Genomic DNA, 12,378 nt, shown 5'->3' on the forward strand with positions numbered 1-12,378 from the left:
ACATTCTTGCTTATCAATTTATTCGATTGTGATTTCCTCTTTCATGAAATCTATTCTCTATAATCTCGAAAATATCAGATCGTGGAAGTAACGTCCCCGACATATCACCCTCGTACCAGTCGCGACACGCCTTACCTATCATCAACTCGTGAACGAAGTTTTCGTGAAAAATAGCACTTTTATCTAATCCGCGCCCGTTCATCGCGTCACTCCCTTTCCCTTGACAGTGCTCTTTTCCCTTTTACACTTCTTCCCTCTTCCGCAGTTTCTCACTCATTTAGTTCGCGCTTTCCCTATTTTTCACTACTCTATTTTCCCTCTTACACTTCCCTCGCGCGCGCACACACACCTCGGCACATCTCGTTTCGCTTCCGCGCATTTTCCACCCTCTCTCGCCGTCCCTTCGCCATAGACTTCGGCGTTGCACTTTTCACCTCGCTTTTGTTTTGTTTTTTTTTTTTTGTTTTTATTTTTCCTTCAGTTTCCCTTTTCTCTTTGTTCTTTCGTGCTACTCCTCTGTCTTCATCGCGAAGTCCCTCGGCCGTGAAACGCGCGTAAGCGAAATACCGCGATACGAAGGCTCGAGCAATTAGCGGGGAAGGTAATTTATCAGACAGCGAGCGTTCGCTTCTTCCCCGGGCGCCGCTGGAAGTAAAGAGGATGTCATTACTCATGCGCGCCGCCCGTAATCTTAATAACGGCTTTGCCCGCCCACTTTATCCGACGAAGGCTCGCGCGAAAGTCCTCGGCCTCTTTTATTCTTTTTATTTTTTTTAATTTTTTTTTTTCCGCAATATTGAGTCGCAATTTCGAGTCGTCGCGGTGCTTGCGAAGCTCTGCGGCGCAATGTCGATCCGAAATCGATATCCAATTATATGTTCCGATGGTGGTGATCATATCGTTTCTGATTCCCGTGCATTTTGGAACTCACGCCGTGTCAGATAATGCTATCTGTGCGGATTCTTTTTTTGTAATTAAAAAAAAAAAAACGTATCAATTTCAAGAAAGAAAGAGTTGCTTAATATAATGTATTTTCCAACCATTTTTTTAAAAGTTTTATTATTATAAAAAAAAGTTAAAGTACTAAAGTTCACAGTTACGTCAATGTTTTCGTTGATGTATAATAATAATAATCTTCATACTCGAGAATATCACAACAAACTTTATATTAATCTCGTATCTCGCATTGTATCATCTCCGGTCTAATGATGATGATGGAAGAATACACATACACACACACACATACACTCATAATGGGATGCACATTATGTTGCAGAGAACGAGTACGAATGTATGGGGCGAATGGATGGGCGTGATGCACGGTGACGAAGTGGAATACGTCTTTGGGCATCCTCTGAACAAGTCTCTGAAATACAATAACGAAGAGCGAGATTTGTCATTGAGAATAATTCACCACTTCTCGGAATTCGCTTATACAGGGTGAGTATATTGTGCAATACGAGTATCACAAATCAAATGCGGTATCAAATGTCGATTAAAATAGCAAGGGGGAGGAACATCACGTGCTTTGAGACTGATTTGAAGTCACGAAGAAAGTAGCGCAAAGATATTTTTGCTTCTTCTCTCTAATATATTATAATACTAGATTATTATAATACTTATTATAATATTTTGTTATTATGTTTTGTGTTAAACACAAGAGAAACAAGAAGAAACTTGTGCGCCATATCTTCTTTATAGTCTCGCGCCCGCCCGTGGAGGATATTAACTTTTATGCGATACGCCGTGTGTTTGTGAAACCCGTGAAGATATACCGTGACTGTTATAGAAACATAATAAAGTTCAATGCCGGCGATATTCCTAGTCTTATTTAAAGCCGTGATATTACGCTTCTCGTGTTTGATACGCGAGGAGAGAAAGAGGGATCAATTTTGTCAAGGACAATGTCTATGTCGCTCTTCATTGGCGACTAGTTTGTGAGAACTTAAGGTCGCAAATTATACATGCAAATGTAAAGATTACCTAACTGTTTGGCAATCTTCGATAGAAACGTGAATTTCGATTTGACGTTACACAAATGGTCTAACGATTTAGATAAAAGTACAATTTTTTTATACGTCGCAATTTTGTGGAATTCGAACCTTTTTTTTTTGTGTGTCAAAAAAGACAAATTTTTTGACACAAATGTCCTCGACGTGCTATCGAGTATTTACTTATCATTAGTATGTGTAAAGAAACAATTAAATAGAAGGTTTTATTTAAATTCTTGAAACAAAACAAATTTTTTTAAATAAAAAATATGCACATACAGCGGAAAATTCTTGTTATAAAAAGTTTTAATTATTTATCAGTTAGTATCTCTAAATTTAATTATGTGTCTTGTATAGATAGATACGTTATTTAATTCATAAATATTCCGATGGTTAAAAAAATGACATGTTTAATAATAAAACGATAACGATGTTATTTTCAATTCATACATATTCTAATATTTAAAACTAATAGATTTAATAAAATGAAAAAATGTGGTGGTGTTTGCACGAAGATTTGTTTTTTATGAAACAAATATTATGACCGAATATATAATTAGTTTTTTTTTTTTTTCACGCGTGGATATATTAGTGCTTAATAATGATACTTAATGGTAAACAAAATTGCGTAGTTTGATCTTACTGAGATGTTTGAAAATGTAAGTTATACGTCTCACACAAACAAGTAACACGCATGCGACGAGTTCGCTGATGTGTGAAACGAGGTTAATTTAAATTCAAATTATAATCGCGGAAAAGAGTAAGTTCGCCGGACACTCGTTCCCAAGCCTCAACTTTCATTTATTAGCATGAGTATGTTAATATTATGTAAATATATATATATATAATATGACCAGTAGGTAATAATTTTTTACAAACGTAATTTTAAATGTTCACAAAATGTGAAACAAAACTAACAACGAAAATTTGATTTTTAAAAACTATCTCTTATTAAATGTACACATTAAAACTTTATACAATTTTATTTAAACAGATTAAAGGTTAAATTCTAATTAAATTTATCAGACATTTAATTATATTTTTTGTTCATAAACACACGAAATGAAAATAGCATAATGAGATTTTAATTTTATTGTGCTTTTGATATTATTTAATTTTCTACGTTTGGGTAAACGTATCATATTATTTCTCTGCACTGCAATATTCTTTATTCAAATGTAACTTATATATTCTGTAATTTTAATATAAAACCTATTAGCGTAGGACAATTGTCAAAATTATAAGATTTAGCGAAATTTTGTTTTTCTTTTTTTAATATTAACGTGATTACCCGTATCTTTCCGTAAAATACGCTTTCATCTGTCAACTTTGTACAAAAAAAAGCACTTTTTTTTGTCGCACGATAGATTTATCGAGATTTAAGGTTATTATGACGTATCGTCCTGTGAGTGGAATATACGTTTTTTTTTATTTCCCTCGATGTGGTCGATCACGACGTATTGCTTTTTACGCGCGCGATATTTGACGTCTTTTTAACTACATATAGCGAACAATAAAAATATACTCAGTAAAAATAGCTCAACTCAACATTAAACAATAATCATATAAGCAGGAAGTACGGATTTTTGGCACTTAAAATAAAATTTTGAGATGGAAATATTTAAATATATTTGAATGTGAAATAAATATTTTTATTTAGTAAAACTTGAGTTTCTACACACACAATATTCAACATTTATGATTTTATTTAATAGAATTTTAGTAGATATATTTAGTCAATTTAACAATTAAAAATGTATACAGAGAATACAGAACGAAAAAAGAATACTGTTTTTTTTAGAAGATCTAATTAATAATTCGACAGCTCAGAAACATCGTAGGTTTTGTTAAAATTTCTCGCGTAAAAGCTTTTTACGTGGAAAAATTGTATTTAAAAAAAATATATATATTTCTCTGAAACATTATGTTATTTGCAGAGCTCTCTTTGAGATACGCTGCTGCGGAAAATTCAATTTTTCGACACACGGTGTGTGCAATAACTACACGCCGTGTCTTATGCTGATATCTCTTGACGACAAACTTACGAAATATACAGCTTTTCTCATCTATCTCGCATATGCTTCCCTTAAATGTCTGTGCTCGCTTCCGACATCTCCCACCAAAGAGAGAGTCCCGCTTCCTGCGCCAGAGACAGAGATTCCATCTCGATTCCGTTTGAAGTCGAACAGTTCTGCATCTAACTTGCCTGCGCCTTCCCCCAGCTCGTTACTCTTCGTTTTCTATCACTTCGCCTTACTTCCTTCCTTCTCCTACATATATCCACCATCACCGCTTTCCACTCTCTTCCTGTCGATCGCTCGGTCCTCCGAGCTCGGTCGATCCGAGACATCCGCAATTTGCAAGGGACGCAAGCCAGCTCTGACCTCTTGAATTATTTTTCAGGAGGCCAACGGCGGACGAGTCCAAGTGGCCGCCTTATACCAGGGACCATCCGATGTACTTTATTTGGGACGCGGACAAGCAGGAAACCTTCGGCAGAGGTCCCCGCACGACAGCCTGCGCGTTTTGGAACGATTTTTTGCCGCGGCTAAAAGGGATACCCGGTACGTGACAACACTCGGCGATATCCTTTTTCTTTTCTTCGTTTCAGATATTCGCGCGCGTGTAACTCGCGCGCGCTGTGACTAATTAATCCTTGACTCATTGAGTTTGCTTTCGACTAGGACTCTCTCGCGGACTACTTGAAGCAAGCGTGCGCGCGCGCGCGCGCTTCTACACACGCGGCAGCTCGCGACCGCGCTTTGTCTAGACGTTTCCGTCCTTGACGCGATGTGCTCGTTATGATTACGCGGGAACAACACCGCGTTGCCGACGAGCACATTCGTCGTGTGACCTTTCGGTCTTTTATTTTATTCCAGATTTTTTTTTTCCTTTTTTGTGCGATGAATCGCATTCAACTGTTTCTCGTCGCAGCATCATTGTCGTTCGTTATAATTGACAATGCCACGTGGTCTGTAAACTCCATTTATCCGTAACCATTGATTGGAGATTTTTCTTATCGAGTTCACGTAAAACTAATCAACGTCCTACTTAACAAAACTCCTCAGCCAGAAGCGTGTAAAAAATTGTTGGTACACATCGTCACGCGAATTACGTGTTTCCCTTTAATCTGATGCGATATGACTTACATTTTGCGAGAAATAATCGCAATAAATTATCTTAATTGCTTTCAACAATTTCGCGCGGTAAAACGTGTCTTAAAAATTTATAATAATTACTAATTAAAAAGAAAGACTCAGCTTATTCACATATTAAATTTCTTTTTAAATGAAAAATTATCTCGAACATTTTTGAAGAATTGATTCACTTAAGAATTATTTGCAAGAACAGAATCGCAACATTTTATTTTTTATCACGGTCTGCAAGATTAATTTAGATAGATTTATTAATTCTTATAGAGATTATCTTGTGCTAATATTTTGATTGAAAAGAAGATTAAAGCGAAGTCGCTCAGAGAATTGCTGCGCTCCGCAAATATTCCGGTCCTATTTCTCTCTACGTAAATATTTTATGCCGGCAACACACACGTGAAACGATCAAATGTGTGTGCATTAAAAGGCAAATCTCTTATCGATTTGCGCGAATCCTTTTCCAATCAGCGTCAAACAGCGATAAAATCGCAAAATTGATATAAACCATATGAGTCCTGAATGGATAATTACGGATAACTTTCCGTTTCGTTAACTTAATATCCGCTTAAAAATTTTCTGCTTGCGCGGTAATTTATTTATTATTCGATCGATAAGTCTCGCGTGTAGCCCGCGCTTACGTATTGACTATTTCATTATATACCGGACGATTGACATTACGTTTACGCGCAAGCGTTTCGTACATTTTGGAAATTCGCAGTCGCAGAGTAACCGGGTTGTTACTGCAAATACCTTCGATGTTTCTGTTTATCCGGAATATATCGGATTAAACAGCAGCGATTGTTTGCCGGCGGAAACAAGCGATTGCGCACATCTGTATTCGTTCCCAATAGTTTTCTGTCTCGCAGTGCCGCACTTGCGCGATAATGGAAAATCCACGCATAATTGAAACCTTCCGCTTTTATAATTGTTGTAACGCCCATAATAATAATAATAATTACGCTCGCGGGCAACGTATTGCAAATTCAATCATATTGAATGCGCGCTATTACATGCTCGATAATCGGTACAAGGTCGATATTGTTAGATATTGTTAGACGTTCGCGAGCAAAAAAAAAAAAAAAAAATAAAGAAAAAAAATATCAAATTTACCAGGAAAAACTTTCATTCTTATAAAAGTTATCGTCGATCTATTTTAATATCGATATACATAGGACGCGCGGCAACATCCCGAGATGTGATGAAGATAACCCTCCATTAAAGGAGATGTACTTCTTTCGAAACTTTAATTTATCTAAAACCGTCGCGATAACAAGATGCGCGACCCAGAGAGAGAAGAGTGTATTATGAACAAAAAAAAAAGAATATTTTAAGATTTAATGAATTTAATTTACATTACATATTGCTTCGTTTTGTGATAAGGGAGAATATGATATATATACATGTTAGAAATTTATGTTCTTTGCGTCGTTTTTACCGTATTTTAAATTTTAGATTAATAATTTATAAAAACAAAAAGAAACCGAGAAAGAAGATGCTGAAATTTACAATTCTTGAAAGTAAGCGCGACAGAACGAATTTAGCGCGCGCGTTCTTCTCCATTTCATCTCAATTTGTGTCACGCGGAAGAGAGACATTTTAGATGACGTGCCGGTTACTTTTCTTGCGTTTTATCTGTTACGTACATAGCACAGTTTATTATGCAATAAGACAGAGTTTGACGTTGACGTTTCTTATATTTTAAAAGGATTTGTGTGTATGTGTCACGCTATTTACTAAATCTCGAGCGCGCGTATACATAAAATACAATTTAATCTAAGATTTCCTCGTAATATTTTCACGTGATACTTTGTGTCTAAAATTGCTCGATTAATTCGGGAGAGGGTTTTAAATAAAGTTTTTTTTTAACAGATCACTAACACTAATCAGAGCAGAACTTATATTTAAAAAGTCTGTTATATTCTTTGCACACAAAAAACTTCGCTTAAGTTTCCGATACAGCGTAGATATACTTCGGCTACGCTTTTGCAAATTCAACGTGTTCTACATTGATTTTGTGATTTGATTTTTTGTTCGCAGACCCCACGCCTGAGGCATGCAAGAGCGCAATGGCGTCGAGCGTTTCTGCGGGTGTCGGCAAGCTGCGTGCTTCATCGACGATCGCGTTCATCCTTCTACTTCCGGTGCTGGCGGTATATAGATTCATATAAGCGGTTAATCACCCATGTCGACAAACCCTTTTCACGGATGGCAGGTGCCCGGTTGGGCAGAAATGCCCGGCATCGGCGCCACCGTCCGTTAAACAGGTCCTATAACGAGCGTTGTTCACGCTTCAAGGTCGCATTAGCGGTCGTCAAACCATTCGTAGATCGATAGGTCGCCGTAGAGATGTATGGCAACTCTGTCGTACCGAGCAGTACGTAGACCGTATTTTCACCGTGTCGTTATGTCACCGGATTAGCACACAAGCCGCGGACATTTGCGTATGATAATCAGATGCGTTTCTTCAGGGCGCGTCGCTTCTAGGTAGCCGATCGATCTATATAATGCTCGCGATTCGCGATCGAACACGCTATATCCTCGACAGAGAGAAAGAGAGAGAGAGAAAGAGAGAGAGAGAGAGAGAGAGAGAGAAGCGAATTTCGGAAAAAAGCCGTCGAATGATCGACGCCAGCAAAATCCGATTTCGACGATTCGCGCTTAAGGCATGCCCAATTCTCCGTGCAGCTTCATTGATCTGATTCCCAGTCCCAGATTATTTCTCGCAATTCTCTTGCAGAATCCTCGCGCTACGAGATTCTTACACCGAACTCATCGTAGATTTGATTGATCGTGCGGAACATTTGGTGCGAGATATGATGCAGGTCTCGACTTAGCTCGCGTGCGATTTTATATTGCGATTCCGCAACAGAACGCGCTGCTTCTGAATTAATCGCTACGGTTTTTACGGCCAATAATCTCGCACACCAGAGATTATTGTCTTTTCTAGAATCTGCTCTTCTGAGAGAGAGAAATCGTTTCGAGAAAATCGAAAAGAGCGAAGATTAAAACGAACGCTCGTAAAAGATTATCGATGGAGGAGAATATAAACAGACAGAGAAAAATACGAACGGTAACTTGTATCGATCTCGCAACATCTTGCGAGAAAATACGCGAGAGATTTGATAAATGGTGTGATCGATGATCGCGCGCTTAGAAATTTCGAAGATTTCGGTTTCACGCGGGAGCATCTCGCGCGAGAGCAAATTTTGATCTATTGCGCGAGCTGCGCAATAAATTCGGTAATATATTTGCAAACGTGAGTCACGATAAGATACTTCCAGATACCAGCTGCGACCGGGTGCGCAACATCTTGTGCGATCACGCATTTGATCTACTAGTTTGCAACACACAGTCGTTTGCTTAAACTCCGACACGACCTGGTCGTGTGCGCACAAGACCAATTTCAGGATAGAAATTAACAGAGAGGGAAATGACAATGTCGATAAACTGTGTAAGCGCGCGCGCGCATAACTGAAGAAAATTAGCCGGCGAGGAAAGACGCGATTTGCTCTAGGTTTATGGTAAACTGAAGAGAGCGAACGATTAATATCGTGTCAATTACTTTTCTCACCGTCAGATCGCGAAAGAGACGCTTTTGAGGAAAATCTTTGAGCATTCGGTGTGTTTCTCAAAGACGACGTCTACATAGACGACATTGTTAAATGGAAGGCGGTGATGCAAAATTATATAATAGACGTATTTATAATCGGAATTAGAACAGAGAGACGTGTTTTGTAAATTAGTTAATAACGGGGAGAGACCAGCTATCTTTATTTGAACACATTGACAATACATATTGACGGCAAAAAAAAAAAAAAAAAGAAAAAAAACGAAATAGCGCAAAGAAAAGAGACTTTCGAAAATAACGGAATACTTTTCAATGAATGCGTAAATTTTGTGCGGCAATTTTTGGGACTACGTCGATAGCGTAATGCGGTTGAAGATTTATTAGGATACAATAAGTGAATATTTATTGTTCGATTCTTATCTAAAAAAAAAAAAAAAAAAAAAAAAACAACAACAAACGTAGATGATATTCTTGACAAAATGGAGTTTATAGAAAAATTTAGAAATAAATCGACAAAAAAAAACATGTGTGGCCAATCTTAAAACAAAAAGAAACAGAAATATCTACTAACTACTTTATTATGTGAATAACTTCTAATCTTTACACCCGTTACGACGAGCTTTTAGCATTCAGCAAACGTGTAGAATAAATGTGAGATTTTATCGTCTTTATCTTTAGTAAGTCCTTTTTGTGAACAACGGAGAGACAATGAGTAACATCTCGCTATTCTATAAACTGAATTAACTTTTAAACGTGTAATAAACCCTGAAGGATTTAAACATAGATAATAGCGCGCGATAATCCGCTACATAATTGTAAAACCTCGTTTCGCACAAGAATCCTGATCGGATTCTTTAAAAAAATTGCCTCTTTAAAAATCATCTCTATTATTAAGATTGACAAAGTCGACGTGATGAGAAACACACACACAAAAAAAAAAAAAAAAAAAAGAGCGAGTGTATAAGATCGCGTCATGCGCGAGATAGCCCACACAAAAGTTTACATTTTCGTCTAACTGCTCAACAACTTCGTAAAGAAATTTTACCGCCGCGCCCTCCATAAACTCTCGTCGAGTACAACGAGTTGCCGTAAAGAGACCCGAGAGAGGGAGAGCGCGAGAAAAGAGAGAGATTAATAAATTCCGAAAAGCAGACCCAACGTGGAAGCCACAAGGCGGAACGCGGATAACAATAAGACGTTAGTTGCAAAATTTTCAATTTCCAAGTAATTAAAATAACGCGCGCGTCTCGCGACAAATGTATTATCTCCGTGAGAAAACGCGTTCTCGCGGGTTAAAATGTAATATTCTCTTCGTGAAAAGATAAACAAACATTCTTCAACTTTGACACTTTGCAAAAGTGAATCGTTTGCGACTCGCCGCCGCGAAACTATCAAAGTCGAAACATTGAATAAAGAAAACTGATTTTCAAAAAGCGAAAACGACGAAAACCGCAAAACGAGACAGAGAACAACGCCGGCAAAAGTGAAATCGATAGTCTCTCCTAGTACGAGACTTTCAATTTTCCAGTAATTAAAACGATTTGTGAGACGGGGGGGAAGGGGAAAGGGAGTGAAGAGAGTGGCGGAGGGGGAAAAGGTAGAAAGCCACTCGCTATTGATCCAATTGACCCAATCACACGACCAAGTCAGGGAAGAGATATCGGCGGTTGAAGAAGCGCTCGTTTGGCATGTATTGTAAACGGTATACACGGGACGAAGAGAAGAGGACACAACCGCAACAACGTCTTTATCAGAGTAACAACGTAGTAGTCGTATCGGAGTCTCGCTGCCTCGATGCTGTCTCACGCTCTCTTTCGAAGATTTCTCTCAGAGAAACGATCATACCGCTACCTCTCGGGATTATGCGTGCGGGGAACACGAAGCGGAGTTATTTTCTCGCTCCGCGAGACTATTTTTCTCAGGAAGGACGCGCGCGTGACATCTACTTGGCTCAATTTCTAGAAAAAAAAAAAAAAAACCAAGCATTGTGCGTCTCTCTTTGAAATTTAATTCAGTTTTCCGAGAAGAAGATACACGGCCGCGTGTTGTCGCGCAAAATTCGATTGTAGTCGTTTCGTCATCACTCGCAAAGTTTGGGAACTCCCGTTCGCGGCAGAATTTCACGCCGATTACGAATCTGATTTCCGCCCTCGTGGAGAGGAAGAGAGAGAGAGAGACCGAAGTGTCCTCGAAGTTAATCTCGCGCGTTCGTTCGGAAAAAGTTCAGAAGTGTGCGTCGCCGACGTTTGGGCGATTTCGTCGACGTGCATTAAGTCTCGCGCGATAACGTCTCGCGGAAAGATGTTGACGAGAAAAGGAAGAGAGGAGAAAGAGGCGAACGCGGTGTGAGACGAGACTCCGAAATCAATCGTTCCGGTTTATCCGTTTTATTGGAGGCGACGCTTCGAACTTCCATCTCGGATAAAATCGCGCGGAGAAGGTAAGTGGTTCCTGATGCAAATGTGCGTTGGGAGGTTTAAAGGTTACGTGAAGACTCTCGTTCTTGTTTAAACATTTTACCGAAACGTAACCAACCTCTTTTTTTTTGTCGTCCGTCTGCCGTTCGCGCGACGACGGAAATCTGTGAATTAGAAAGCGTCGTTAATTAAAAATGAAACAACTCTGCTGTTAAGTCCGAGCGAGTAGTAATTATGCGTCTTCTTATCGCTCGGCGAGAATAACGTCGAAATGAAATATACAGATTGTTGTTGTTTTCTTTAAATGCGTCGCGATAACACGACGCGATCGCGGAAAGAAAAACAAATTAAGTAAGAGACATTTAACGCATACGAGATTGAGAAGTTTGTTTAATAAGTGGTAAATTACGTAAATTTGCGCGTACGTGTAACGTTTTTTAATGGTTCTTTTCAGACAATTATTGATCACGCGATGTTTTCTGGTTTTCAATTTAAAAAACTTAAAAGAAGAACCACACGTTTGCATAGCTCTTTGATGGTTTTTTTTTTATTTGTAAATATTGAGAAATAACTTTCTTAGCTTCGTGTAACGAGAAATTTGTTTTTCTGAATTACTCATTATTTTTGTGTTATTACAATTCTATATACAACAACATCCGTGAAATATATTGTCGTCTACTTATGTTATCAATTTATTATCCTCATGTTTTAATTACACGTTAAACAAACTCGTGCGATTCGAACGACTCACTTGATTAATCATCACTTGATTAATGTACGAAAATAATGGATAAAGGAAACATTATTTTCTCATTTAATGGGAGGAATTAATTTTCAGAGAGCCGCACAGAGATTTATTTAGATATTCTGTGAGTTAATAACATTGAGAGAATCACGCACATGAATAGTTTATTTTTAATGATATTAGATTGATGAGGGAAAAAAAAAATGGTTTTCAGTGAAAGCTGTGTAATTAGTTGCCGCAATCCACACGTAACGCAAAGACATTATCAATAACTGTATATTTTATTACAAAGAAATTGAATAATTAAATAAACAACAAATAATATCTCGAATTTATCGCACGCTTAACACTTTTAGCGCCGATTATATTAAATATATGATAATTTCCGTAATTCACGAATAAAATAGCAATATTTATGATTATACATTAGAGAATTACACTTTGGTAATTGCATATATATTTCTTATAGTAGGCCTATTCTTTATTGAACTCTATATTTAATACA

At 37.9% G+C, this 12,378-nt stretch overlaps 1 protein-coding gene across 1 annotated transcript in view; it reads left to right on the forward strand.

Annotated features, from left to right (window-relative positions):
- Positions 1 to 9,158, forward strand: part of LOC109852846 (acetylcholinesterase-like) — an 88,072-nt gene extending 78,914 nt beyond the window's left edge. Inside the window, exons 5-7 of the mRNA XM_020424387.1 lie at positions 1,277 to 1,440; positions 4,395 to 4,555; positions 7,181 to 9,158. Of these exons, the coding sequence (XP_020279976.1) occupies positions 1,277 to 1,440; positions 4,395 to 4,555; positions 7,181 to 7,311 (456 nt within the window). The 3' untranslated portion in view covers positions 7,312 to 9,158. The remainder of the gene's footprint in view (positions 1 to 1,276; positions 1,441 to 4,394; positions 4,556 to 7,180) is intronic.
- Positions 9,159 to 12,378: the final 3,220 nt, after the last annotated feature.

Source organism: Pseudomyrmex gracilis, unplaced genomic scaffold (assembly GCF_002006095.1).
Source record: "Pseudomyrmex gracilis isolate BER0280 unplaced genomic scaffold, ASM200609v1 scaffold_38, whole genome shotgun sequence".
Taxonomy (NCBI): Eukaryota; Metazoa; Arthropoda; class Insecta; order Hymenoptera; family Formicidae; genus Pseudomyrmex; species Pseudomyrmex gracilis.